This window comes from Perissodus microlepis, chromosome 7, assembly GCF_051167445.1.
Source record: "Perissodus microlepis isolate ML-2025 ecotype Zambia chromosome 7, ASM5116744v1, whole genome shotgun sequence".
In the NCBI taxonomy this organism is placed as follows: Eukaryota; Metazoa; Chordata; class Actinopteri; order Cichliformes; family Cichlidae; genus Perissodus; species Perissodus microlepis.
Genome location: NC_140467.1, coordinates 744,810 through 772,730, shown reverse-complemented (window position 1 = coordinate 772,730; position 27,921 = coordinate 744,810). Strand labels below are relative to the sequence as shown.

Below are 27,921 nucleotides of genomic sequence, written 5' to 3'. Positions count from 1 at the left end.
TTTACACAAAAATGTTACATTTTTGTGATTTATATCGTTGTCAGGACGATACATGTCTTATATCAGGATATGAGATTTTGGTCATATTGCACGGCCCTATCTGGACCTGTTGTTAACTTTAAGACTAAAGCAGCTGAAACTGATTTTCAACCCCGTTTGATAACTTAACTTCCCAGAAGTTTTGACTTCATGCTTAAGAAGTGTTTGATCTTTTGAGCAGTGTTCATATACTTAAATCTGTTCAAGTGGTGCTGTCTTAACGTGACACAGCCAAGCCTCATTAACAATCATGATCGTCTACAACTGGTAGTTTCTCTTTGGCAGTATATACAGGATTTGACATCAGATTGACCAATACCAAGTCCAAGGACCTTCTCCAACTGAGAAGTTCTCTTTAAACCATCACCTAAACATCTGCAGATCCCTAGATGATCAGTTCAAACCCAACCCAACCCAAATGGTTGCCCTCAGATGTGAGGAAACCGGTTATGATGTTTAGAAACAATTCCAAAGACTCAACTATAAACTGCTGCTGCACCAGCATCACCGTCTACAGTGAAGTATTTGGACTGAGAGTGCGCCAACCAAGAAGCCCGGCTACAAAGCAAAGACCTTTATGCTTAACTGAAATCACTAACTGCCCATATGGATAAGCCAAATGTTTTCTGGAAAACAGTTCAAATTTAAATGAACTCTGGTCACTCTTTAGCAAACAGACGGCCAGAAACTCGCTGACTACAAAAAGCATTTGGCTCAAAGAGTCCATTTTTCTGGCTTCCTAATATTTAAAAACTAACATGCTTGAAAACTTACTACTGCTAATACAGTTAGTCCCACTTTGTTAATCTTAGTCATGCAGTCCTGAAAGAAGACAGATGAAATAGCAGTTTGAATGCTTTATTTACTGTATGTATGCATACTGCAGTTAAGTAGCAAGAACTAAAGGCAAACTAGAAAGGACTACAAAATACAACACATGGACCAATACATTTACAAAACATTCAAAATGTTACAAAATGGGCTGTATTGGTCCTTCTATTGTTGTTCTTCAATTTGGATCTTTATACAAATTTGTCAAGATACAAGGTTTCCATCACTGCATAATTTTACACGTGCCAGGGAGAGACTTCCAGAGCCAGTTTCAAATGGACAAACCATCAGCAAACGTTCTCCACCAACACACCAACACACCAGGAGTAGACCCCCACCCCACATGGGAGAACTACATCTTTCTGTCCCACTTGGAGATAAAAGGAATCAAATGAAAGTAGGCAGCTTTTCTCGTCACTCTACCGTTCAGCCGCTGAAGAAAAACAACAACAAAAAAGCCAGGAAAAAAAGGATGTGTGGGAGGGAAGCAAACCGAGGACTTTGGTAGTGAGTGAAAATATGTTTACATGTCTTTACATGTCAAGGTACATTTTATTTGACATGTGCATTGCTTTCCACTTGTCTACTCCCCTATTCTCCCCCTTTTTTTTTTTCCAATATTTACATCAAAGCATCAAAAAAAGTATATTAAACAGCATGTCCCGATCCATCTCATCTCAGCTCCAAAGGGATATGACAAAAAAGGGGGAGGGAAAAAAAAAACCTAACTAGATCCATGAGCAGTAGTCCTTTCATCCACAGTCCAAATGACTGTGGTTGCCAGTTTATCCAGTGCCAACAGTAAAGAGGGAGGTGTGTATGTGTGGGGTGGTGAGGGGGGGTGGATCAAGGCCACAGCATCTCTCCGGGGGGCTACGAGCTGGCTGGTACACAGGCTAGCTGGCACCGGTGCCCTCCATCACCTGCTGGGCCTGCTTCTGTCCCATGCAGCACTGGGCGACAGACTGAAACAGCCTGAGGAGAGACGGGAGGAAAAGACATCAGCGTCGGTTTAAGGCGCCGCAACAACAGCTGCTCCCAGACATCGCATATCAAACAGGAAACATACTTTTCAATCTCGGGGGCACAGTGCACAAAGTCGTGGCTCCAGAACTTGAAGGCAGGATTCTTGATCAGCTCGATGAAGGTGATGAGGAGACCCCACGGGTGAGGCCTGTTCACTATCAGCCTCTCCAACAGAACCCTAACGAACAAGGAGGAAACGTTAACCAAGTATTCGTAGACGACGCTCAACGACATCGTCTGGACCTCGGATCGGTCTCACCTGGTGATCTGCTCCTGGATGGCCTCAGTGTTGGCCTCGGCAAACAGATAGAGCATCGTGCAGCTGAAGTAGTGAGTGTGACTGTTGGGGTAACGCAGCTGATTGGCGATCGCATTCAAGAACAGGTAACGCCCTGGAAAAAGACAAAATCAGAAGCCTGATGAGAGCTTTCATTTGCTTAAGGTCAGATGCTCAGCACCTAAAAATCCAGCTCCGTCTGCACTACACCAAGATCCAACAAAGACGTTCGTTATTTGGGTGAAAAGAGCTTTAAACACAGCTGGTTTCTAAGGAGTAGTGTCTAAATATCTATGAAAAGACCTTAATTTAATGCTGCTAGCCTACCCTCAGTGTCCAGGTCCACAGCCAGATTCTGGAAGATGTCCATGTGAGCAGAGTGGGTGATGGTGCTCATGGAGGGGGTGCTGCCCTTATTGTGGATGTGAGCGATTGCCTGTGTCCCCACATACAACACTAGAGCATTGATCAGCTGGATGTTGTAGCGGTTTCCTGGTTCATTAGACACCTGGGAGACAAAAGACCGCCACAAGCTCGTCACACCTTTGTGCTTCTCTTACTCCTGATTTAAAGTAAACGGACACCAAGCCTACCTGCAGGTTACTACGGAGCTCCGACAGGAACGTCACAGGTGAGCGCGTCTTCAGATACGAGTCCAGATCCTTTTTGAACTGTGACGGCATCACGCCTGTGAAGTTTGTGAGAATCCGTGGAGCGATGTTGATCTCGCTCAGCATGTCCACCTGCGGCAGGAATCGATAAAGGACAGGCCTATTACATCTTTCGGTCTCGAAACCAACTTGGCTCATATCCACGATTCACACCAAAGCGCTAATCGAACCTTCAGGTTGGGTGTGAAAGGGTCAGGAAGCCTCATATTGCGTGGAAAGGCACTGAGGATGAGGTTGCGGAGCTGGATGCAGTTGGGTGGGATGACGTCACAGAAGCCATAATGGTAATCGCACAGAAACTCTGGGAAGTCGTGAAGCAGAACCAGGAGCACTCGCAGCGTGCCCTGAATGGATCATCAGAACAGCAGACGTTTTCTACACATCACTCAAAATACTCCTTGCTTCAAGAGCAACATTAACACTTAAAAACCAGGATATTGATTAAAATGACCCTGAAAGATCACCTTGTAGAGGATTTGCATAGGTTTGTTGAGCTCTACGTTCCTCAGAAAAGGGGCCAGGTACTTGAAAAGATCAATCAACAGTTGTGCGTACATGGGCCAACCCTAGAGGACAGCATCGGTTTAGAACAAATACTCAAAAACTATTCAAACAAAAACAGCCATGTGATGTTATTTATGTAAGATTTCTCCTTAAAGACCTTCTGCTGTGGGGTGTGTGCAAGCATCCTGGCAATGAAGATGCGATGAGAAATCAGTTCCAGCCAGGCGTACACAAAACCAGGTGCTTTGGTGGGTCTCAGGATGTGGAAGGTATTGCTGCAGATAAAGGCAAACGTTGGACGACCACATGGACCGAAGAAAACATCACAAGAACTCGCCGAACTACAGTTTCTCAGCAGGACGAGACCCTTCAGAAAAAGCGACTACTTACCAGAAGGCAGTGAGTGTCTGGAAGTTGATGGTTTCCAGGACATGTTCAGGGGCGTTGAGCTCCAGCAGCAGCATGATGAAAATGCGGTGATACGGCAGCTGCTGGAATTCAGTCTGACGAACATCGTGGTCCTGGATCAACACGCCAACTACAATACCGAGCACCTGTGGAGATATTAAGGTTACACCATAATGAAAATGAGTGAAACTGGGCTATAAATGATATATCAGAATAATATTCAGTGTTACGTGGGTGCACCTTGTTGAGGAGGTTGATTTTTGTCACTGTGTTGGTGGCCTCTCCAGAGTGTTTCACCAGCAGGGCTATGAGCCTCACAAAGGCATCCAGGTTGTGGTAACATTTGGCTCTGATGATGGCTGCACTGGCTGCTGGGTTGTGCTGTTGTTCAGCTTGTGCCCGATAGCTAATCTCCACACACATTTCTGTGCACAGCCGGAAGAAGCGAGTGATCAGGTCATCCGTCTTCAGAATTCCCTGCTGGTGCATCTAGGAAAAAGAAAACAGGGATGCAAACATGAGTAACAGTACTACTTTTTAATCATTCCCATTAACTAATAAATGCTGATAAAAACCTGGCCAACAAAGGCAGAGAAAGCTTTGGTGCTATCCCTGCCAGCAGCAGCGGAGTGATACAGGTTGACCCATTCCCTCAGGAGGTACTCCGCTTTCTCCCTCAAGCCTGGAGGATCATCATATTCTGACGCCTGTGAAATCCCAGAGTGCATCATGAAGTTGGGTCCACCGTGGGCCCGGTCAATCATGGCTTCATAGTTGGAGCGAACCACATCCATCAACTGGGGAAGCCTGGAAACGAGGTGGTAGAGGGCGTAGGAATCAGGTCTCAGCACACTACACCTCCAGAACTATTCATGCCATCAGAGCAAAGGTCAAGCTAGGGTCTGCCACCTCAGACGAGCAGACCACAAACACATGTTCAGATCACTGAACAGCAAACACATGTAAGCGCAGTGAACAAATGCCATCACAGAGCAAAGGGAAACATTACCGTCTACCAAGATTTTGCACTAGCGTCATAAAACTGGCCAATGGACCTGTAAAGCAGCCCTGAAGGTTAATCTCCAGCCTCAGATTGTAGCTGTAATCATTCCACTTCTAATGAATTAAAACTGCTGTGGTTCATTACCCCTCAGGTGCATTAGCTCTGGAGTGCGCACAGGTCCTCATCAAAGTCTCAATTGTGTGGAAGAGGTCAGCTTCTGTGACGTGGCTCACACTGCGTTCATCCACCAGCAGCAGCTTCACCAACTGCATGGCAAATGCAACCGCCATGTAGTGCAGTCCATTTTCCATTGACTGGAGGGAGGAGGGGTGGGGAACACATTTTGTTCATTTAAAAACACATTCACAGAGCAACCAACAGCAAAGGAAACTGATTCAATCAGAAAAAGCATCTTTATGCCTCCAGAATTTTTATTTCACCAATGGCAGTGAGCAGACAAAGACGGCTACCCACAGAAGTAGAAATGCGTGTGTACCTGTGCTAGGTGCAGGTCATACTGCTGCATATTTACAAGATGGTTCCTGATCAAAAGCTCCACCGCCTCGACGTTGTACTTGTATTCGTCACGGCATTCAATCAGACACCTGCGAACAGGAAGCAAGTCAGAGACACTAAATTTAACAGATTCATGGAAAATGTTCCAATAGCTTTTAGGATGGTGCAGGATATCCCATTCTGTACAAAAACCGTTCCAACATAGACGCACCTGGTGATCTGCTTATTGCACCACTGTGGGCCATAGGCACGTCCATCCTGCAGGGCTTTAAGCACCAACAGGTGGCACTCCCTGTAGCGAAGCAGCAAGTCGGCATCGGCGCCACTCGTAGCATCCAGAAGACCTTCAACAGCCTGGAGGATGGAATGAGCATTAAGACCTGACCTGTCTAACAGCGATTGCTGAAGACAAAACGACATCAGTTCTATAAACTGGTTCTAAGTATGCACAAAAGGAGAAGCTACTGTGTGGAGAAGACGTCTACGAGCCAAAACTAAACCAGCAACATTTAGTTATCCTACCTTCTGCAGCAAGCCAAGCGCTGCAATGCCATCCCTGGAGTTTCTAGCCAGAGCCACAGCTTCCAGCAAGCTCCGCAGGGCCTGGGTAAGAGGGTTCATGGCAAGCGCTGGAGGGATGGCATGAAGATGCTGCTCCAGGTCTGCTATGCACTTATCATAGATCTGAGCAACATCATCCGTCGCCCATGCCTGTTGCTGAGATATCAACATGGGAAAAAAAAGTTTGCGTTAAATACGGCAACACAAGAAGTATTTAGTTAAATGTTGCTTTCTGAGCAACTCATCCACTGAATATTCATAAATGATGACAGAATAATAAATGATAATCTCTCCATGCTACTCTAACCTGCAGGACAAACTTCTAAACATGTTATCAGTTCTGTAACACTGTGGTACTTTTCAGCATTCAGCGCTTGTGTTTGGGATGAGTGCGTGGGTCCCTGAAAATAAACGTACCTTCATGGGCTGAGCCAAGAAGCCAGTTGGTTGGGAAAGGTCATTACTTGGCAAGAAACCTGGAACGTTTCTAGCAAACTCCTCATACACAGCCAGCTGCTTAGGGTCCACTCCTCCCACCTGCAGCACAGGCACACTGTTACTCAGAGACTGTATCCACAGATTAAGAGTTCTTCTTGTTGCATCTCTTCAAATTAATACAAATTCAGGGCAGGTTTCCATTGTTAATCGTGCGTTTTAAGATAAAACTAGCATGTTACAGTGACCTCACCTTTAGCCTGATCTGCTCTGGCATACGTTCAGCCTGGTAAGTCAGAACAACGGGATCACAATAGCGACGTCCCTCTTGGCGTGCATGCTTCCTCAGCTCAAACTCCTGGAAGAGTAAAAAGGAAACAATGTCAAGAAATTTGACTTAAACATTTCTACACAGTTACAAAGCCACCGTATTTTCGCGACTATAAGGCGCACATACAAGTCTTAGATTTTCTTCAAAAAGTGCGGCGCGCCCTATAGTGCAGTGCGCCCTGTGTGTTGTAAGGAGGACGTAGTAGAGAACACCATGAGAGCGCTAAAGGGTGAAGTGTGGGCGTTGATTGTATATACCGGGACAATCGCACATACCTGTATAAAAGAACAGGTATGTGCGTTATGCGGAACATCGTTGTTTTAACAACCCTGAAAATGGCAAAGAGACACGCTTATGAAGCACAGTTTAAACTGAAGGCCATCAGCTACGCGGAGGAACATGGAAATCGAGCAGCCGCGAGAGAATTTAAGATTAATGAATCGATGGTTCGCAAGTGGAGGAAGCTGGAAAACGAGCTCCGACAGGTCAAGAAGACGCAGCTGAGTTTCCGCGGACATAAGGCGAGGTGGCCCGAGTTGGAGGAAAGACTCGAGCAGTGGATCATCGAGCAAAGAACGAGTGGGAGAAGCGTTTCGACGGTCACCATTCGACTAAAAGCAGTTTCGCTAGCAGAAGAAATAAAAAATTGAACATTTCCGAGGAGGTCCGTCTTGGTGCTTTGGTTTCATGAAACGGTGCCATTTTTCCATCCGGACCAGGACTACGGTAGCGCAGCAACTTCCAGCGGATTATAATGAAAAGCTGGCCATCTTCCGCTCCTACTGCAGCAAACACATCGCCGACAAACACATCCAGCCCAGCCACATCACTGACATGGACGAGGTGCCGCTCACTTTCGACATCCCGGTCAGTCACACTGTGGAGAAGAAGGGACCAGCACGGTAGCGATACGCACACGGGGCACGAAAAGTCTTCTTTTACTGTTGTGCTTGGCTGCCATGCTAATGGACAGAAACTGCCGCCTACGGTGATTTTTAAGAGAAAGACTTTGCCTAAAGAGAAGTTTCCAGCAGGAATCATCATTAAGGCAAATGAAAAGGGCTGGATGGATGAGGAAATGATGAAAGAGTGGCTGAGGGAGGTGTGTGTAAGGAGACCAGGTGGTTTTTTCCACGCATCACCATCGCTGTTGATCTGTGACTCTGCGTCTCACAGCCGATGTGAAAAAACAAGTGAAGCAAATGAACTGTGAGCTTGCTGTCATTCAGGAGGCCTGACAAAGGAACTCCAACCGCTGGACATCGGTGTGAACCGGCCGTTCAAAGTAAGGCTGCGAGCGGCGTGGGAGCGATGGATGACCGATGGAGACCAGTTTCACTACGAGTGGAAGGCAGCGCCGGGCGAGTTACGCCACAATTTGCGAATGGATTGTAGATGCTTGGGCTAACATGTCTGCTGGCACTGTTGTTCGAGCTTTCGCAAAAGCCGGCATATTTCCGAGGAGCCGCACGGCACGGAAAGTGACTCTGACGGTGAAGAAAGTGAACCTGGCATGTTTGGAGATTTAGCGCAGCTGTTCAGACACAGAGGATGAGGACTTCGATGGGTTTGATTGATGACGATTACCGGTAATAAAAATGTGAGTACCAAACTCAGTTTTGCTCCCGCTTTATTTTTAAATACGCACACTTGTATGCGCCCTATAATCAGGTGCGCCTTATGTGTGTGTTAAATACAGTAATGGCACACATAACTGAGACTGCGCCTTTTAGTACGGTGCGTCTTATGGTCGTGAAAATACGGTACATGTATTCACCACTCCAACTTGGGCCATAGGCCAATGATCAGTTCCATGAAAATCCAAGTAGATTTGTATTTGTGCCTTTTGGGCTAATCCCCTTTAAAGTCTTACCGTGGCTAGTCTCTTGTCCATTTCAGGGCCAGCCTTCTCCACTGCTGTTTTCTGAATGAAACAGCAAGCAAGTTCACAGTTGTCTTGAGCAATTCTGGCTGCAGCCTCTTCCATCATGTCCCTCTGTTGGGGTGTTGGTGCCTAAAAGGAAAACAAGTTTGTTATTTGATGCGTGCTTTTCCTCTTTCTTCTGTAAACTAGCAATTTAAATACACACCCTCGTGGAGGCCTTACCCTCAGAGCTGCAGCAAAGCTATTCTTAAGGTTGGTGGCAATGCTCATGAGCAGAGGCTCACGGCAGGTGATCATGGCCATGCCAGCAGTCAGGTTTCTCATCATATGGTGCGCAGCCACACGCATGCGGGACTCTTCAGAATCCAGAGCGAAGTCCTTCCTGATGATCTGCTCACAGGTCGTCATTGCGATTTTGATAGAGCGATCGACCACAGGGTGCACCAGCTCCTGGACGGCACGCTCCACTGACTGACGCACACATTGCTTTAGCTGAGGATGAGCCTGCAGCAGAGGGATCTAAGACAACAAAAGAGCAGCCCAAGAATGAGAGAAGCAACTAAGAAGAGATCCAAACACATGAAATGATTACTCATTAATTAGTTACTCTCGGTGTCATCAGGTCCCTGAGGGCATCTAGTGTGCGTAGCTTCATGTGTGCATAGCTGAAGTGTATAGAATCCTGTGACAGTCTACAACTCTGCTCAGACGCGAAAATCATGACGCAGTCTTTATACTTACGTTGACATTTATATTGATGTGGGGAGCCAGGCCTGCCAACGCATACACATTGATGTCATGGTAACTAAACTGCGGGGTGGGCGGCCCGGTCGTTGTACAAGCGGTGGTGGTTGCAGCTGGGGTGGAGGGAGGAGCTGCAAATGGAACAAAGTCTCCTGTTGGTTGAAAATGCTAATTTGATTAAAAAACTCACAAGAAAAGGCAAAACAAACAGCAAGCACACAAAAACCAACGAGCTTCTTAAAGTGTTCTCAAAGGACAAGTGATGGCCCCAACATGACAAGATTACAAGTAATAATAAGATTCTGACATGTTCAATTATTCAAAAAAACAAAACAAGACTATTCAAGTTTTAGACGTAACAGAAGTAATGCATTTTGTTTCTACATGACAAAGACAAACATTTGAGATGTTTAAACTACAAAGACAATTTAAAGAGGAATAACATGATCACCTGCAGTAGAGACTGGCAGCATCTCCTCTGGAGGTTTTGTCTCCTTCTTTGGTGCCGATAGCTGCTCCTCGAGGTTCTTTAGCTTCTCCTTGTCCTTCAGCAGGTTTCCTGGCTTCAGCTCGTTGATGTCCAAAGATAAGTTCTTACACAGAACTTCAATCTCAAACTTCAAATTCAACTGTAGTAAACAAAAGCATGGAAGCAATGAACTTCTGATACCTTTTTATTTACCTAAGGAAACGTCATTCACTTGAACTGTAATTTTATTCATGACGTTAAGTGATAATGACGGTTTAGACAAGTGCAGTTTTCAGTGATAAGACATCCTGCTATGCAGCATTGTGCATTTAATCTTAATTGTTAAATATCACTCAGCTCAGTGCGTCCAATCAAAAACAGGAATTATGGGAGGCAGCTCCACTGTTGTTACTGTAAATGTAAACAACCTGACTGGAGTTTAACACTACGGTACAAATCCAGATGTGTTTTCTAAATAGCAACACACAAGGCTAACTTATTACCTTGAGGTCATGTTCCTGATGCAGCTCAGCGAGAACATTCATGATGGCCATAGTCCAAGGATTCTGGGGTCTGAAAACCTGTGGACTCAAAAATATAATCACGCTGAGTGGTTTGGACATTTTCCCCCCACTGTATATATAGAAAAGTTGGTATATGGGCCATACTGCTTAGGGTCTACTGAGAAGTACACCTATATTTCTCACCATGCTTCGCACGCTGGATTCCAAAACTTTGGCCACAAAGGGAACCACATAGAGCAGCTCCTGCTGGCCTTTCACATAAGCTTCCAGTAGCAAAGACTTTACTTCTAGATCCTAGGAGAGGGGAAAAATAAAAATTAGGCCACTCTGAAGCACAAAAACCAGCAGATAATTTTACGGAGCAAGTAATAAAATGCGCTTACTGTATAAAGGATAGGCTTGTTTTTGGCCAGTGTAATCATGCCTAACCAGTGGCCAAGGTTCTTCAGCAGGGAGCGATCAGAGAAGTTGGCAGCTGCCTTGTCTGAGGTCAGAAGCACCTGAAAGACGCAGGGGAAAAAGTATTTTACAAAGGATGACAGTTTAGCCAGAGCAAAACCAGTTTACCCAACATAATAATGTGACGTGTGAGAAACGTAACTACAAGCGCATCACACTAGGCAAGTTTTTGGCAATAAGACACCAGAGCTCAATCCAACTTTTGGTAGAGGTGTCAAACATTGCACTGAACTAAATATTCAGCCTTTAAGTCTACCTTGATGTTCCTGTAGGTTTCATTAAGAACCATCTTCACAAACTCGGGGTTTTTCAGTGTGTCCAAAAAGTTCGAGTAGAGGCTGTGAAAGTTGGGCTCGATGCTGACTCGCTTCATCACCAGGTACTGAGACACCCAGGGCATAAACTCCTCTTTCACCGTCTCTTTCAACTCCTCGACCTGACAAAAGAAATGTTCTGCTTTCAAAAAACAGCATCTTTGATTATTAAGGTTGTTCTAATGCAGTAATATTTTGTTTCTTTGTCTTTACCTTCTGAGTCATGTTGGATTGAGAAAGGTTGTTGAAAATAAAAGCAATCTTCTCCTGGACATTCTCCGGAGGTTCTACGATCCTTTCCGTTTGGTCAGTAGCCACCAGCAGGGTGTCAATGTTGGTCGTGTTTATGGAGGGCTGTAGGTAGGAACGGAGACTATTTATTATTATTGTGTGTGTGTGTGTGTGTGTGTGTGTGTGTGTGTGTGTGTGTGTGTGTGTGTGTGTGTGTGTGTGTCTAGATATATCTCTGTATCGCTCTCTCTATGCTGCTGCATGGTGTCCGGTCAAAACTGAACTCACAGGCACATCCTTCTTGAAGTTAGTGGCTGTCGGCCTTGCGATCGTGGACGTCTTAGAGGCTGTGGTTGTAGTCGTGGTGGTTGTGACGAGGGTGCTGGGCTGGCCTGGCTGTGGGGCTTTAAGGCCGGCAGGTTGCTGCGACTGTGCCTGGGCTTGTACTAGAGCCAGGCTCCCAGGTGTGGTGATGGACCCCTGCATCTTCACTGGAGGGTCCCGTGACTGTTGTCCATACTCAATATACTGCACACACAGGATATTTGAAGATGCAGAGCGACAGATTTAATTTAGCTGAATCAAAGGCGCGCTTCTCTCTCCAGCCAGAGAGAGGACTAAGTAAAACGTAATGAATGCTGATAACAGAAAAAGGATGACCACAAATAAATTAAGGAAACCTGATTACCTCTTGTAAATGGTGGGGGAATTGCAAGAAGTGACCAATTGAAGCCAGGTGCTGACAGTACTGAGGGTAGTCCTTTAGTCTAGGGGGGAAAAAAAAAAAAAAAAAAGATGTCAGCTGTAACGTAACGCCTTATACTTACACTTGTTTTGCAAAAGAAAAAGCTAGTACCTGTTTTTGAACCGATCTAGGGCAGCAATTCCAAAGTAATACATTTTGGATCCGTACGGTTTTCGTAAGGCTTCAAGAACATATCGGAGGGCCAAACCCAGCGCCATGTAAGTGACGAGACCTTTCTCGATTATTCCACCAAAAAGACAGGCAGTGATATGCAGCTCCTTGTCTGGGTACTGGGGGAAGAATCTGTATTCCTCAAACAGGTTTCGAAGCATGCAGTTGAACACCTCTCGCTCCCGCTTGATGGTAGAATCCTTAAACCTTTGCAGCATTTCCAAGACCTGCATGAGTCCAATGACATCACATACGAATTGTTTGACAAGTGTGGAAAGGATTCTATTTGAAGAGGAATGATGTTCGCAGAAAAATGTCATGTAACTACTCACTTCATCCACAGACATGGTTGGGTGAGGTGGGTGGTTGTAAATGCGCTGGAAGTAACTGTTTGCTTCGTCATCTATTTCCTTACTAAAGTGCTGGTTTGCTTCGGGCCACACCTGAGAAAGGTCGGCTGGGAACAGAAAACCATAAGTGATCATTTTAAGTCCAACAATGAATAAGAATGCACTCATTTTCACTATAATAAACACAAAAGTGTCTTGGTTTATCTACAACACGCAAGTCACATTGTTTGTGTTGTTTAAAATTTCTTCACACACAAGAAAAATAAAATAAAAATTCCCATAGGGGCCCTTTCGGAAATGTTACAGAGGCGAGCAAACACAACAACAACAGCTGAAACTGAATGACCTGATTCAGCTCAAAGTACACGCGAGAGCTGGAGGTCAATAACAGCTGAGACAACTTCTTTCACCGTTAACCTTAAAACACCAACATCTAGGGCTGTGCGATATGACCAAATACTCATATCCCGATATAAGACATCTATCGTCCCGATAACGATATAAATCACAAAAATGTAACATTTTCTGTAAATTCTGTGAATCTCGGGCAGCTCGACTTGTGTGAAGTGTTTCCAGCTGGGCGTCGTGTAGCTGGAGTCGAGTGTTTTAACCGATGCATGAAACGATACAGTTTTAGACATAAGTTGTAACGGCCGCCGTTTTCTTTGTGAGTATTTATTACACGGTGTGCTGCGGGGAAAAGCCTGTTCTAACGTTTGAGTCTAAGGTTTATTTTTTAGCACCTGGCGGCTCTTTTTTGCTTCTCATCCATAAACTCTCTGCATACTCATTCATGTGATTCAGTTTATTTTGAAAAGTCTCAACAGGATCTTGAGCTTTATTGTGAAAGGTTTATGTGGAACATAAACAAGCGGACACGCGATGGTTTTACCGTCATTGTTGCTAACCACAACGCATAAAAACAGGCGCTTGTCCGTCCGTAGTGTGGTTATATTAAATATAAGAGAAAGAGAGAACTTTAAGAAACTAATATAGCCGCTACAGTGACCATCATGAAAAAAAATATTGCCGTAAACAGTTTATTTTGCGACACCACGAAACAAACGATAGCGTAAAATGAAACAATAGACGTTTTTATATCGTCATCCGATATATATCGTTATATCGAACAGCCCTACCAACATCAATCATTCATGTTCATCTTTATAGACTGGGTGAACGAAAACAAGTGTCTCTTCATCTTAGAGGCCTCTAACAGTTCAGTACTGTAGACAATTACGTCATGTTGAAGAAGCTGAAAAATATTAAAGTGGGGCTGTCAGCAAAAGCAGACAAGGAATGGAAGACTGAGCTGTATTTCCTCTCACACTGAAGTCTACAATCATTTTATGTAAAACAAATCACCAATTAACTTGTTTCAGGAATAAAATCTCACGTTAAGGAAACTGTTTTGGTGCGGCAGACAAAGTGTCCTGAAAGCCAATTTCTTTAGTAAGTGATTATTGTCAAAAGCAGAGGAAATACAGTGCTGAGCAGCGCGGGGCGGGGCTCTCAGTCACACCACTACCACCACCACTTACAGGCCTTCATCTTACTCTGCTGAAAGGTTGGTGGGTTCAGGCCCGGTGTGCTCATCTTCCTGGGACCAAAAGGATCAGTGCTCCCTGCTGGCATCCCTAGACCAGGACCGATGCCCGTGCCCAGTGGACCTGGAAGTAACAATAATGTCACTTTTCCGCTTCACACTTGTTAGCATGTTTGGATTGAAAAACAAAAACCTGAGGTCATACCAGGGAGTTGTGAGGGCAGGCCGGAAATGCTCCCAAAAGGTGTGCTGGGATTAGGATTGGGAAGTGGTGGAAAGGCTTTTGCTGGAGACTGGGGATTATTGAAAGGTGTATTCACTGGGGTTGGGAAACTTATGCTTGGATTGAGGGAAGTAGCTGAGGGCCCCAAATTCAAACCGCCAATGCCACTCAGAGGGTCCATCTAAACAAAGGGACATAAGAAAGTTAAGCAGGCAGGAATGGAACAGAGCTACTAACGTCAGCTTTTTACAGTAAAAGAAAACATGACAGAACTGTTACAGAAACCCAAAACATTTATTGTACACTTTATAAAAGTGTTAATATCAAAATTAGCATCCACAAAACCAATCATGAAAATGTATTTCAAAAGACATGATATGCAAGATACCTGTACAGGTGAGATGGCATCTAGGGTGCTGGTGCTCGGGGCACGTCCCTTTGGCATTACACCTGGTGGTGGCTGTCGGGCTTTATTCATTACATTGCTGCAATTAGCCACCATCGTCAGGATAGTCTCCGACAACTCCTGGGATACACTGCTAAGGATTTAAAACAAAAACAACATACACGTAAGACAGATGTTACACTGCATCGAACCAACGTTGGGCTCCACTCCAAGCTCCAAAAGTCCAAGAGCCATCAAACAAAAGCCCCTTTTCCTTTAGCACCTACTCAGATCAACTCGCCACAGTTTTCCACTAAGTCACAGTCTCTGGTACTGAAATAGTACCCGCTCGGCCGAGGTTCAAGTGATCCGAGCAGGTATGAAATGTGATGTCACCAGAGTGCATGCTACTGATTGAGACATGAGTCGTGAAAGCAGCACGTTCACGAAAATCACAACCGCCATTTTCATAACCTGGCATCGAGGGAAATGGCTACAACTAAGAAGAAAAAGCCGCGGCCCGAGTACGATCACCTCTGCTTGTACCTTTGTTGTAGTGTGTGTGTGTCGCATACCAATTACATCACAGGACGCTCGCTCGTGTTGCTATGATGATGACCACGCACAAAAGGTGGTGCTCAATTGCAATGGAAAAAGCAGTCGATCCAAATAGGGGATAAACACCAGGCTTTAAAGTTCCTCACCCAGCACATGACTGCAAGCAGGCTAGCATGGTGGCTAGAGTCTCTGGAGGCAACTGGGCACTTTTGGGCTGGTCCTTGTCAGGAGCCAAACCCCCCATAATGGATGGACAGCGTCTCTTCAAGAACGTCACACAAGCTTGGATGAAAGGTTCCTGTCACAAGAACAAGAAATATAATTAATACAAAACCAGACTTTTCATGAAATACGTTTAATGTTACACTAGCATAAACAGGAAACCCATCTAAAAAGACATATCGATTAGCAATCATTAGTTTAAAGACCTACCCCGTGCTCTCTAATTTTGTCAGTAAGCCATTTATCGAGTTTGAGGTATTCACGACGCGAGGCGAGTGCAGCGAGATCAATAACAAAGGCAAACGGAGTACCATTCAGCAGCATTGATAGAGACTGTAGAGAGGAAAAACACATTCATGTTCACATTGGGTTCACTTAATAATTTGTCTCCATTTATTACATGAAACATTTAACAATCCACCTTTACAACTATAGACACGGACTCTTTAAATCCAATAATCAGATTATATACAGAGGTCTGTTATTGCAGCAAATACAATGTTTTTAAATATTAAATCAAAAAAGTTTCTAAGGAGAGAACTGACATGCTATACAGCGTGTACCTTTACCCTCTACCTTAAATTCAGATAAAATGTTACAGGAGTACAAAAACTTTAATGGTCAAGGAGAACGCAGTATTCTAACCCACCTTTAAGTCTTGGGCCACATCCAGGATGCGAGATAACTTTGCTTGGTCATACTGCTCCCCTCTCATGTACCATTCAGCCATCGAATGCATAATTAGCTGACGTATGGAAGGAGACTGTCCCTGCAAGACAGACAGACACAGTTTTGTATGCAAGCAGGATTTTTTTAGTATTTTTTTTTGAACGACGCACCAAACTAGTAGAAAACTTGAGAAACACTTAACTGAAGACATGACTTGCCAAACAACATGTTACCCAGCAACACTGAGATCTAATAACAAACACCAACCTGTCCATGCCAGGCATAGTGCAGGATAATGGCGGAGTTGGGGTGATTTCCCAAAAAGATGGGCATCAGGGTGGAGATGAGCTCGTGGCGCAGTGTGTGCCACGAGGTGGTAATCTGCAGTAACGCCAGCACCAACATGTCGGGGCAGTGTTTGATCGGGAAGCTGAACAGCTGCTTCACCTGCTCATACTGGCCCACCTCAGACAGTCGAAGCAGACTCTCCACCAGATCCAGACTTTTCCTGTGAAGAATTACAAAAAGATGAGCGCTTTGGCAGAGATTTAAAGTGTCGTGGTAAACTTGATTTGAAGTGATGGATTTTTTTATTTATTCATTTTTAACGTGAACACTTCAGTGCACACAGAGGTCCAACTTTGCCTCCAGTTTAAGAGACCATCAAGGACACCTCAATTACATTTTTACTGCTTTAAAGCAAAATCTGAAGCCACAGTAAGAAAAATCCGCAACGGCACACCGTTCTGCAGAGGCAAGGTGATATTCAATTTCCATACCATGTGGCAATCTCTCTATTGTCATCCTCTGGTGGGGCCTTGAGGATGTCAATGGCCACAGTGTGACAAGGGTAGTCAGCAAAGCAAAACACTTCTGGGTTCATCAGGGAGTGTTGAATGAATGACAACTGGAAAAATACAGAAAAGATGCATTAAACTACACAAATCTATTCCAACTTGACAAAGATTCCTCTCATAATTTTCCCCAAACAACTGAATTTTTACCCTCTCGATGCACATAAGTTACCTGTCCCTCAGCATGTTTCCAAGGCCGATAGATGAGATCCACAGGAAAACTTTCAATGCCCAGCCCTCTCTGGATCCCATACACCACTACCTGCAGGCCTTTGCTGTCTCGGATTATAAAGCCCGGGTGGTCCAGTTCATATGTCACCTCTTTGAAGTTAAGATTGGGATTCTAGGGTATAGGTTAAAAAAATAAAAAATAAAAATAAGCAGTGAAAATTCAGTCATTAAAAAGGATTTTTTATTTTTGTTAAGTTTTCCATTTCAGTGTTTCCTGGAAAATTTCTGGTTTTCAGATGAACTGACAGTTCACTTACCACTTCTTTGACAATGTCGATGAGGACCTCAACGTTCCACGTATGTGTCTGCGAACCATCGTTCTTATCTTTCCCATCGCTCCAGATACCGCTTCCTGGAGCTGAGATAGACTGCAGAAAGAGGAAAGCCATCAATCATCCATCAAAATCTGTGTTTGAGCCACCGTCTCCACCTTTGTCCAGTACCATGGGACAGAGTGCACTCACATTTAAAAACAAGAGAATAAAGAGCAAAGCAGGTACGCCTGGGTTTTGATAATGTTTCTTTTTAACATTAAGCCCACGGTGTGAAGGCTTAACTAAGAGGGACAGAAAGAGCCGAGTGTCGAAGGTGAACTGCTACATGCTTACAGAACACAGCATCAGACTAAAGGGCTGCTCGGCCTTGTATGATAACAGGGTACTCTATTCGACTTCATTCTGTCAGTTAAGGCCGACTTCAGCATGAAAATAAAACACGTGCACACGGAGAAGCTGCCTGACATTGAGAAGTCCACAGCTGTGCTAGCCAAATCTTTAACTGGTTGATAATAAAACAGTGTGAACTGCTAGACTGTCTCCTGCACTCAGCAAAAACAACAGCAGTTTGAATCTTCATGTTTGCACTTACAGTAGTTCATGGCAAGTCTGTGTGAAGAGAAACTAACTATGGAGCAAACCAAACAGCGTTCTTACACTTTCCTGTCCCCTCCGTCAAATAAAGTGTCTCACCTGTAGTGGGATGCCGTCAGTTAGACCAGAGTGGGTACGAGCCATCATGCCCAGGACTCTGGCTACCTGGCTGGCCGTCACCTCTCTCACCCCATATTGGACGATTATGTTTCTGCACTCGTCCAGACTGAAGAGAGGAAAGAAAAGGTCAATGTTGCCTACAATCCGTCATTACTGAGCACTCGCATGTAATTTCAGACCAGAACTTATATTAGGACAGGAGTAAGTAATAACTCACTTTGAGGTTTGTGATAAAGCGTGTTCAAACAATAAAAAGACTGCCAGTTTTCTTTCATATTTATTTAACACAATTTACCAAACAAGCAAGAGCTTCTTGGTGCCAACACACGGTCGTTCAAATGATTACTTAGAATTTAGATACAAGACAAATAACTGTAGTCACAGGTTTATTTCTTTTAAATCACTTTGTTCACACTGTTTCAAACAAGCCACACTCACCTAGCACAGAAACCATAGCCAACTTCTTGAATGAATTCTGCAAGAGAACTCTCCATCCTGGTCTTCGCTAACTCCCCCGAGTCAGGTAGGATCCTGTCCATGAGAATGTCCCGTTTTTCAGGGTACAGCAGTGGTGCGAGCACCACAGGACAGCGCTCCTGGGGGAAATCTGACAACAACACACAGAAAGCGTGGCAGAGTCAGATTGGGAAAACAAAACTGGACGTTTCACCATATCGAATCAGTCTGCGTGCATATTTAAGATTTACAATCAGCCCCCCCAACTGATCCTCCATACCTCGGCAAAGTGTTTTGAGGAAGGCGTCAATCTGCTCTTGCCCTACCCCACTGGCTCCCTTCTGTCCAAACAGTAGATGGGAGAGCAGTAGGTGCAGCACCTCTATGGCAATGTCTTGGAAGCCACCTTCTTGGTTTCCTCCAAGATCTGCGTCAACGTATGACCGCAGGAGGTCTGGAAGTTTCTGCTTGATGAACTGAGCAGCTGAGAGACAAAAACAGTTTGTTATCATGTGCTTTCCTGTGTACTATGTTGAAAAAAAAAAAAAAACATTAGGTGCAGCTAATGTGAAACATTTAAGTGATTAAATGTTCAGAAGAATGATAGGGACAGTACGCCATGCCTTCCAGAAATGACTACAATCAAAGCACACAATGCTCCTTAATGCATCTCTGCAAGAAGCGTGTTTGTGTGCAAGAGAGATGAACTGAAATCTTGAAACAAAGTCAAGCATTGATTTCAGGATTTCTCTGCATTGCTAAGCGTGTGTGTGACAGGTAGGGCTGCCACGATTAGTCGACTAGTCACGATTACGTCGACTATCAAAATCGTCGACGACTGATTTAATAGTCGACGCCTCGTTTGAAGCTTTGTAAGATCCCAAAAGACGCAGGAATAAGTAGTAGGATTTAAGAGTGTAATAACGGACTGAAACAGAAGATGGCAGCACTGCATGTACAAGGATGCCAGCTGCCGTTAAACCCCGAAGAAGAAGAAGCTGTGTCCCAGAATTCATAGCGCAGCCCAGCTCAGTTTACAACAATGGCGGCAGCTAGTTAGTTTTAATATTACTCTTATTATTCTTTCTGGGTCACAAAATAAACGTTTAACATATTTTCAGGCGAGAATGTAGCTGTGTAAACCTCAAATATCTGCTCAGTTTATCAAGACACCACATATTTTCAAAAGCGCTCCGACGTTTTCAGAGACGTCTGTTACCCACTAGCTCGATAGCTAGCTGGGGGCAAGGCTCACTAGAGCCGTGAGAACACCGGACTCCCGGCAGATCGTTTTCAAACCCACCGCCGTCTTTCGCTACTCAGGTTAAACATGATATATGAGTCACTTAGATAACTTAAAAATGTTATTGTTTGGCTTTTTTCAGTATTTTATTTGTTCCTGAGTAAATCGGTTTGGCTGAGATTAAAGTTATAGTTTTTACACAGCTGAATAAACGTCAAGCAGACAGCTGATTATCAGAAGTGTGAGATGCTGGAGAATTTACTCCGGTGTCCCGTTATATTTTAGATAGCAAGGAGTTTATTAAACTTCACCGAAACAATCTGCAAATTTCATTAAAATTTAATAAACTATCATCTTGTCTTTATGTTTAGTTAGCACCTTAAACACTTAAAGCTGTAAGCTAATGATAGTTATATAAGAGCAGATGCTGCTGGTGCAATAAGCTGTACGTTTTACGTCCGATGGATGATGATCTGATTAGTCGACTAATCGCAAAAATAATCGGTGACTAGTCAACTATCAAAATAATCGTTTGTGGCAGCCCTAGTGACAGGCCAGCAGTGGAGTGGGGAGAAACAGCACTGCGCTTGGATGTAATCCAGAACAACTGTGACTAGTGGGAGCACAAATCACCTGTATCAAAAGTTTTAAAGACAAGAATTACTTTAGTTTCAAGTGAAATGCACTATCAGCTGTGCATTGGACAGTGCCTTAGCTTACAGCTGAAACTACATATTTTCTGTACTAAACACAAGAAAAATCATCACTAATTACAGACTTCATTAAGTTTAACTGTTCAGAATTTTAAAGTCAAGCTTTGCTTGTAGTTTGACTTTACAGTGTTGCACTCTGCATTTGAAACAAACTACTTCTGACACATTGTGACATCAGTGTTTTCTCAAGTCTGACAATTCCTGCTGCCGAGGTTATATCCATGACCCAGGGAAACTGAGTTAATGATAAAAACCCTGAAAACAGTGTATTTCACACCTGAGGCTCAACTCTCGCGGCCCGATACCAAACGACTAACAGACCGGTATCGGTCGCTGGCATAAAGAATGCAAACTGCATACCAGCAGCAGACTACCAGGCTCATTTCAGCCAAGATTTTAAGACAATTCAGGAAGAACAAGCATGAGATGAATTAGTTCATCTTTAGAAATACAAGATTTGTTGGAAATATAACAGTTTGTTCACTTTACTGACAAATACTGCTAGAAAAACATTGTTTATTCACTGGGTTTAAATAAATGAAGGTGTGCTAGAAAAACTTACCAAAGCCACGAAGGTCTGTGTTGCTGGAGTTGAGCAGAGCAAGGCCAAATATAACCTGAGGGGTAAAAAAACAAAACACTTAAAAGGAGAGCCTAATGTTTCCTTGATTTCATACAGAGAATCTTTAGATCAAAAGTTAACTTTATGTTCATACAAGTGCCAAAGCTACTATATTGCATTTACATTGTTTCCACTTGATCCTTTACCACCTAGTGCCATAGAGGCCACTTGCCCTTAATTTGTCATTTTTCGCTGAAAAGTTACAAAATAAATTCTCATCTTTCAGGAACTACTTAAGTTTTCTGTTTAGCCCAGAATGGTGGGAGCTACAGTAAAGTAAATCAATGCAAAGTTGACTTCTGTCTGTTCAGACATCAGCATATGTGAAAGCTTTGAAGCTCGTCTTCTCTTCTTTCCAAAACAGTTTGAATTTTGTTTAAAGGAAAAATTGTCATGGAGTTACAGTCATTTAAAGAGTGCTTGTAAAATGGGCTCGCTGATGGGCCAATGGTTTAAAATAAAGAAAGAAGTTAATAGAGCGGACTTACCTCTTGGACTTTGCTGAGCTTAAGAACTTTGCTCAATTGAGTGAATAAGTGAGCAGATGGCTTCAAACTCTGAAAGACAATTTAAATCAACAATGAAAAACCGGTTGTTATCTCGTGTTCCACCTGAAGGTTGAAATACAATTCATTGTTATTATTCGTAGACACCTTTAACATGTCGGTACAAACATGGGTGTCTCGGCTACTTAACCCTTTAAGACCAGAACCAAGTCCGCCAGAGCTTATCTTTATATTTTTCATGCTGTACTGCCAATTTTGGGAGCATTTCAAGTTGCTATGCATCAATACAACCGTTATAGCCCAAATTTTAATAATATGTCTGCATTAAATCCATAGGAACTACATAAATTGCAAAAAAAGTGCAATAAACTACAAAAAAGATTTTTTTTTTTTTTAAACATATATATTTCTAGTTAAAGAAATTTAAGAGCTTTATCCCCCCAAAACTGTAAATACAAAAAAGTTGCACAAAATAGTTTCCAGAGGAAATTTATTTTGAGTGTCTTCATAGTTTTATTTTTGAGATGCACCATTTTTTTATGGACTGCAGGAAAAACAAAAATAAATATTGTAATGCAAATTTGCCAAAAAAAACCAAAAACAAAACAAACAAACAAAAACAGCATGTGCATCAAAAACTATTTCCAGCGGTGCAATTTGAGTTCCAAGCATCCAAGAAACAATACAGAAAAGCATAAAGTCAAACAGGACTTTAAAAATAAACACCAGTATAGGCTTATAAGGCCCTGAAGGTAAAAAACAAAACACAAAAACTGTTTTCCGCAAAAAATGACGTCACTTCCGGCTTCGGTCAGGTAATGGCGGACATGTGATAGTTCGCGCTGACGTCTATTCCAATGTAGGAAGTGTTTTGAACAGCTGATCGGATCGGCAAAGCGTGTTTCTGAAATATTATGTTTTTGTTGCTCCAAGTGCTTTTCACGCAATTTTTGCAAAGCTATATGTGGAAGGAAACTGACCTAGGACAAGCTGATGGCATAAGATGTAAGTACAACTCCTCCGGTTTGATATGCAAAAAAAATTATTGCGCTAGCTTACGCGGTTGCAGAGCTACCGGGATTTAAAAATAGTTACGCAAAACGGAGCGTGCCGGCTCCGACCGGTCTTAAAGGGTTAAAGCCCAACATGTAAAAAAATGGTTTAATAGATCAAGAGCTTATCTTACTGATATGCTGACATTTCAGCATCTTTCCTTACCTTCTGGTAGTGCAGGGGATTGTCGATGGCGTAGCACAGAGTAGAGATAAAATTTGGTTTTGATATCAGCGACACACACTCCTGGATCAGAAACTGTGTCTTTGACAGGTTGGAGGAAAAAAAAAAAAAAAAAGTATAGGGTGAAGAACAAAATCAGAAAACTCATAAAAACAATAACCAGACTAAGCCATTTTAATTAATGCAACTTTCCTAACAGAGTCACCAGTGACTTATGAAGTATAGGTTTCCCCACTTACAGGGGCACAAACACAGCTGCACAGAGACCGCGGTGAGCTGTCAACACACCAAACTGCATCTCGGAGAAAGTGTATTCTGTTTTTTAATAATGTCAAAGACACAAACAACGTGCATTTCAGGGGTTTAAGCTAATTTTCTGATTATAATAGCAGTGTCCTAAGCAAGGATTCATCTTAAGATTGTCATTAAACATAAAGTGTGAAGGAGTTGATGACAGATCCTTGTGTCTTACAGCTTACAACATCAGAGCTCAGTTAATAAGTTACTGTCAAAGTGAAAAGAAGGTACTTGTACTCTTGGACAGCCACCCACAGTGGACTCGCACTTTGCTGCTGGAAGCTGATTTTATTACAATAGTTGCTCCAACAGTTTAAAGGTAATTTCAAAGGAAGATGTATTTTCATGTTTTCATGGCCAACAGCTTTCAGAAAATGACAGATTTAATAACAAACGCTAAATTCACAAAAGAAGAAAAATAAATATGATACTAAACAGGAATTGATTACATCAGCCTTCTACGTATTACTGGGGCTCCAAGAAGCAACAGCAGTCCGACTCTCAAGAAGAGATGTGAAACTAAACCAGAGGTTAAAACGGTTCTTACCAAGTGAAACCATTTTACATTTTAGTTTCCATATTGCAACCCCCTAACCCTAATGTTTTGTTTACACCATTTTTATTCTTTCCAAATAGAGTCTAGTTGAAATTCGAGCAGGATAAATTTGACATTTTTTTCTTTATTTCTGCCAAATTACTGCTGTAAACACAACCAATAATAAGTTAACGGAAAGTTTCATGCAACTTTAAAAGACTGATTATTTTCTGAAGTTGTTTGGAGCGAGAACAGAGTTTCTGGTCAACCACTGCTAAAAGCTTACGTGTCTGTTTGATGTTAGTCATCAAGTAAGTAGATGGCAGTTCGAGGGTCAGAGTCTGTAACTACTGTATTTCTGACACATCAAACGCCTATATCCTTATACATTACATTAACTGGTGTTCAAAATGGAGAAATTGCAGCCAGCGGTTGTATATTTACAGTTATTATCACTACAGCAAAAACAAAAGACCCCCAATGTTGCAAAGGCAGTCTAAGGAGCAAGCACAGACAATTAGTATCAGCCCCATCTCCATCCCTAAGGTCTAATCTCTCAACTCTCACAGAGTTCACTGATGCCACATGTGTTCACAGCTGTATAGAATAGAATGCCTTTTACTGTCACGATTCTCACGTACAATGTGATACAGAGCATCTCCTACCCAATGCAAACATGTGGGAAAAGGGGTGTGAGGTGCACAGTTCTGCAGCACTATATACACATGAACAGTAGTCAGAAAAAAATATAAAAAGTAAAAAAACACAAATCTGCAATAAAATAAATAGTGTTCTAAATTTACGTGCAATAAGCCACACTGTAAATAAAGTAACGCATAGTAGTGATGGTAGTCTGTTTACAGCCGTTGGATTGGGGGGGTGAAGTGTGTTGTCAGTGCATGTGTGCGTTCAGGGTGGTTATGGCTTTTCTGTAGTGCTTGAGTGAGTCATGCTCAAAATACTATAAAAGGAATGGGACACTTTGCTTGGAAACAACATCCCCACTGAAATTTAAAAGAAAAGAGGCGCTGTTACTTTGTTATTGGTCCTTGTTTCTGTCATTCTAGCGGTAATAAATGTCAAAGAAAAATGCCAAATTCAAAGAAAGCAATGAACATATCCTGTGTAAACATTTAAATTTTAAAAACACCATGCTGCCATTTGGCAGCCAATTTCTTATCTACATGCTCCATGTAGACTGAGTGCATGGCACTCTCCAGTCTTTATGGATCCAACAATTTTTCAGGATCAGGCCTTAAAAAAAAAAAAAAAACCTTACAGAAACTGAGGTATTCTTCCTAAACAAAGTGTGTGTATGCTGTGAACAAACAGCCACCTTGGATGATGTCAGTGAAAACATATCAAAGGGTAACAACAAACAAATTTAAAAATATTTAATTAAAATGCCACACCGCACCTCCTTAGATCCCCCATCAAAATCTTTTCCAAGTACGAAGAAGTTGAGATAAGCAATGGTTGAGCAAGCTGAAGAACAAACACGCACACTGGGCCACCATGTTAAAGCTAAGTGTGTTTTCCACCTAATGGCTCTGCGCACATCCCTTCTAGTAAGACGAAAACCTGTCAAAACCCACTCAAGAGTTTTGTTTTGCTCCCCTGGCAATATTTAGCTGCAGCCTTATATGACAACAGCACATATGAAAATCCAGAATTCAAACGTCTCAAATTTAAAGTTACCTGGTGAAAGTCCTTGCCACTGCTTTTACCATCGCCACTGAAATCCACATGGGAGAAGAGACAGCGTAGTAGATGCCTGTCTGCCTCAGGACCGTGACGATTTACAATCTGGGAGAGCACATGAAGCACACCAAAATGTCAGAACATGTCACACAGACCACCACAGACACACTAAGCCATATAAAGTTCAAGTTTTCATAACAATGTGGCCACAAGTGAAACATCAAAACAGCAAGACCGTGTCCTCTTTGCTCCTCCTTTCACCGAGGGAAAAAGAGCACTGCCCAGCTGATCCAATAGTATCTTGAAAGTGAGCCAACTTAAACTTCTCTGATACACAGACCCTGATCAACATTGGGCAGGCTTAGCGTATTAGCATTATAAAATTTACAAACACACACACACACACACACACACACACACAAAAAGCTCTCTAAAACAGAAGAAAAACGCAATTTTTGGTTTAATTAAGGTTTTAAACATCTACAACTTTAAGTGAATAGAATATCTTGTGATGTTTAAGTATTCCAAGATATCTGTTTGCAAATTTAAAATTAAATAAATAACTGTAAAGACTTTTCGCTACCACTCACATGCTGTATTTCCTGCTGGCTGGCTCGGTAGTTTTTCTTTGTTAAATTGTCCACCAGATAGCTGATTTGAGACAAAGCCAGCGAGAGCGAGTCAAGATTCATTGCTGGTTGGGGCGGAAGCAGGCGGCCGAGCACGGCGCAAAATCACCATTATTCCCCTTTAGTCACTTCAGTGATAAGTTACTTCTGCTCCCCCCCCCCAAAAGGTGTGAATAATGTTGACTTCCAAGGTAATGGTGGATGGGTGGCTCCCGGTGCTAAGTAGGTAGAGTCTTTCAGTTTAAAATCAAGTTCAGCATCTGAAATAAGAAAACAAACACAAAAATCACTTTGAAATATAAGAGAGAAACTTACTTTTGAGCTGCACTAAACTTTATGTGCAGCCTAGGTGCCACTAATGTCCACTATCAACACAAACTATGGCAGCCTATGAGGCCTACTTGAATGACAGACCCAATAATGCAGTGAATAGCTGCAAGGCTACTTATCTGCTAATAAATTCAGAAACAACAGTGAAAGAAGTTACTGCCACACAGTTTGGTACAACATATGCACTATGATTGTATAGGGTTGCATAAACTACACTAGGCCTAAAAAGCACCGTAATGTTTGGAACAGAGTCACTGCGGTTTGGTCACTTAATGAAATGCCCCCCAAAAAAGTACGTGGCGTTAAGAGCAACCAACCCTGAGTTTACAATGAGAAAAGGACAAGTGTGGAAATCACACACTGAAACAAAGAGCAGGCTAACGTAACTTACCAAATCTTGGAGAGTACCTGTGCGCAAGCATGAGACATTTTTATGAGCGTTAACAGATTCATAATTTACCCAAACGTCTTAATATGCGAATAAAGACAACGTTTAAAAAAAAAAAATGTCAAGAGTCAGGGACTCGGTTCATGTAGCAAGTAGTGAAACATGCCAAATACTCGAGCTAACTATCACCATGACGCTGATAAACACTTGCTACGGAGCAGTTAGCCCTTATGTTCACCGAATATTAGCTTCGTATTAACATAAAACATAAGATGTATTATTGTTTACTCAGCCAAGTCTAAACGGGAATTTAAATCGGATCGATACCATTCGTCGCTGGTTAAATACCAACTTTAACCCATTACCAGCCCCGGGTGCGAGAGTACAGGCTAATGCTATCTCATTAGCAATGTGAAGCTAACGGCAACGTGAGTCCCGTTTCATGTTGGTTATTGTTATACAGCAGAATCGAATAAAATGGCATTCCTTTTACACATTCAGATACAAGTTGTTTATGTAAGCAACTACTAAGGTTTGGAACGCCACATTTGGCCGGAAGCCTGAAGGCCGCGAGCGCAATACTCGGACGGGTTTTGCGCGATCATGTCAGCTAACGTTAGCACTAACCTTTTTAACGTTAGCCTCGCTCTCTCTTCGGGCTCCGACTAGTTTATGGAATCGCTAACACTTTACTTAAAACTGCTATCTTCGGACATAACGTAAATCTCACGTGTTACCTGAACAAATACACGTATACAGCGGTACCTTCGCTACACGAAAAACTTTGCTAAATTATGGAATTTGTACTTTTTTGCGTTCACCAATATGACAGCTGTTTCTCAGCAAGTAGACCTCCCCCGCTCCGGGAGCTAACGGCTATTCTCCGTATTAATATCGCTGCTTTTGTGCCAATTTCTAAACCTAAAGCAATCCACGATCATTTGTTAAATACATCACAAGCCTCACCGTGCTCTCAATAAAGTAATTCAGATCCTCATCTCTTTTTGTTTCTCGGAACAAACTTGACGAAATGGAAGGGTTGCCGTGCCTTCAATTCAGTTTGATTTTCAAAATAAAATGGCGACTGTCACCGC

The 27,921-nt window shown here is 42.9% G+C and overlaps 1 protein-coding gene across 8 annotated transcripts; it reads right to left on the bottom strand.

Moving 5' to 3' along the window:
- Window positions 1–881: 881 nt before the first annotated feature.
- On the bottom strand, window positions 882–27,921 carry cnot1 (CCR4-NOT transcription complex, subunit 1). Of its 8 annotated transcripts, none has more exons than XM_084932669.1 (49): window positions 27,794–27,921; window positions 26,071–26,369; window positions 25,478–25,585; window positions 22,930–23,028; window positions 21,694–21,762; window positions 21,146–21,200; window positions 18,908–19,111; window positions 18,610–18,778; window positions 18,151–18,277; window positions 17,440–17,550; window positions 17,124–17,294; window positions 16,877–17,004; window positions 16,365–16,605; window positions 16,078–16,197; window positions 15,639–15,761; window positions 15,353–15,504; window positions 14,652–14,802; window positions 14,246–14,444; window positions 14,036–14,164; window positions 12,477–12,601; window positions 12,085–12,371; window positions 11,917–11,995; window positions 11,517–11,756; window positions 11,211–11,351; window positions 10,940–11,119; window positions 10,608–10,724; window positions 10,408–10,518; window positions 10,204–10,281; window positions 9,683–9,860; window positions 9,229–9,383; window positions 8,710–9,006; window positions 8,476–8,616; window positions 6,525–6,629; window positions 6,254–6,373; window positions 5,798–5,992; window positions 5,487–5,629; window positions 5,256–5,364; window positions 4,904–5,073; window positions 4,332–4,563; window positions 3,997–4,245; window positions 3,739–3,902; window positions 3,506–3,623; window positions 3,309–3,410; window positions 3,015–3,188; window positions 2,767–2,916; window positions 2,501–2,681; window positions 2,156–2,288; window positions 1,940–2,074; window positions 882–1,845 (listed from the first exon to the last, which is right to left on the bottom strand). In XM_084932669.1, the coding sequence occupies exons 2-49, from the start codon at window positions 26,170–26,172 to the stop codon at window positions 1,767–1,769; spliced, it is 7,146 nt and encodes a 2,381-aa protein (XP_084788795.1). In that variant the 5' UTR covers window positions 26,173–26,369; window positions 27,794–27,921; the 3' UTR covers window positions 882–1,766. The 8 variants fall into 8 exon arrangements, with proteins under 8 accessions (XP_084788795.1, XP_084788799.1, XP_084788793.1 ...); XM_084932673.1 differs by having other exon boundaries at window positions 9,229–9,362; XM_084932667.1 differs by having other exon boundaries at window positions 11,517–11,766; window positions 11,918–11,995.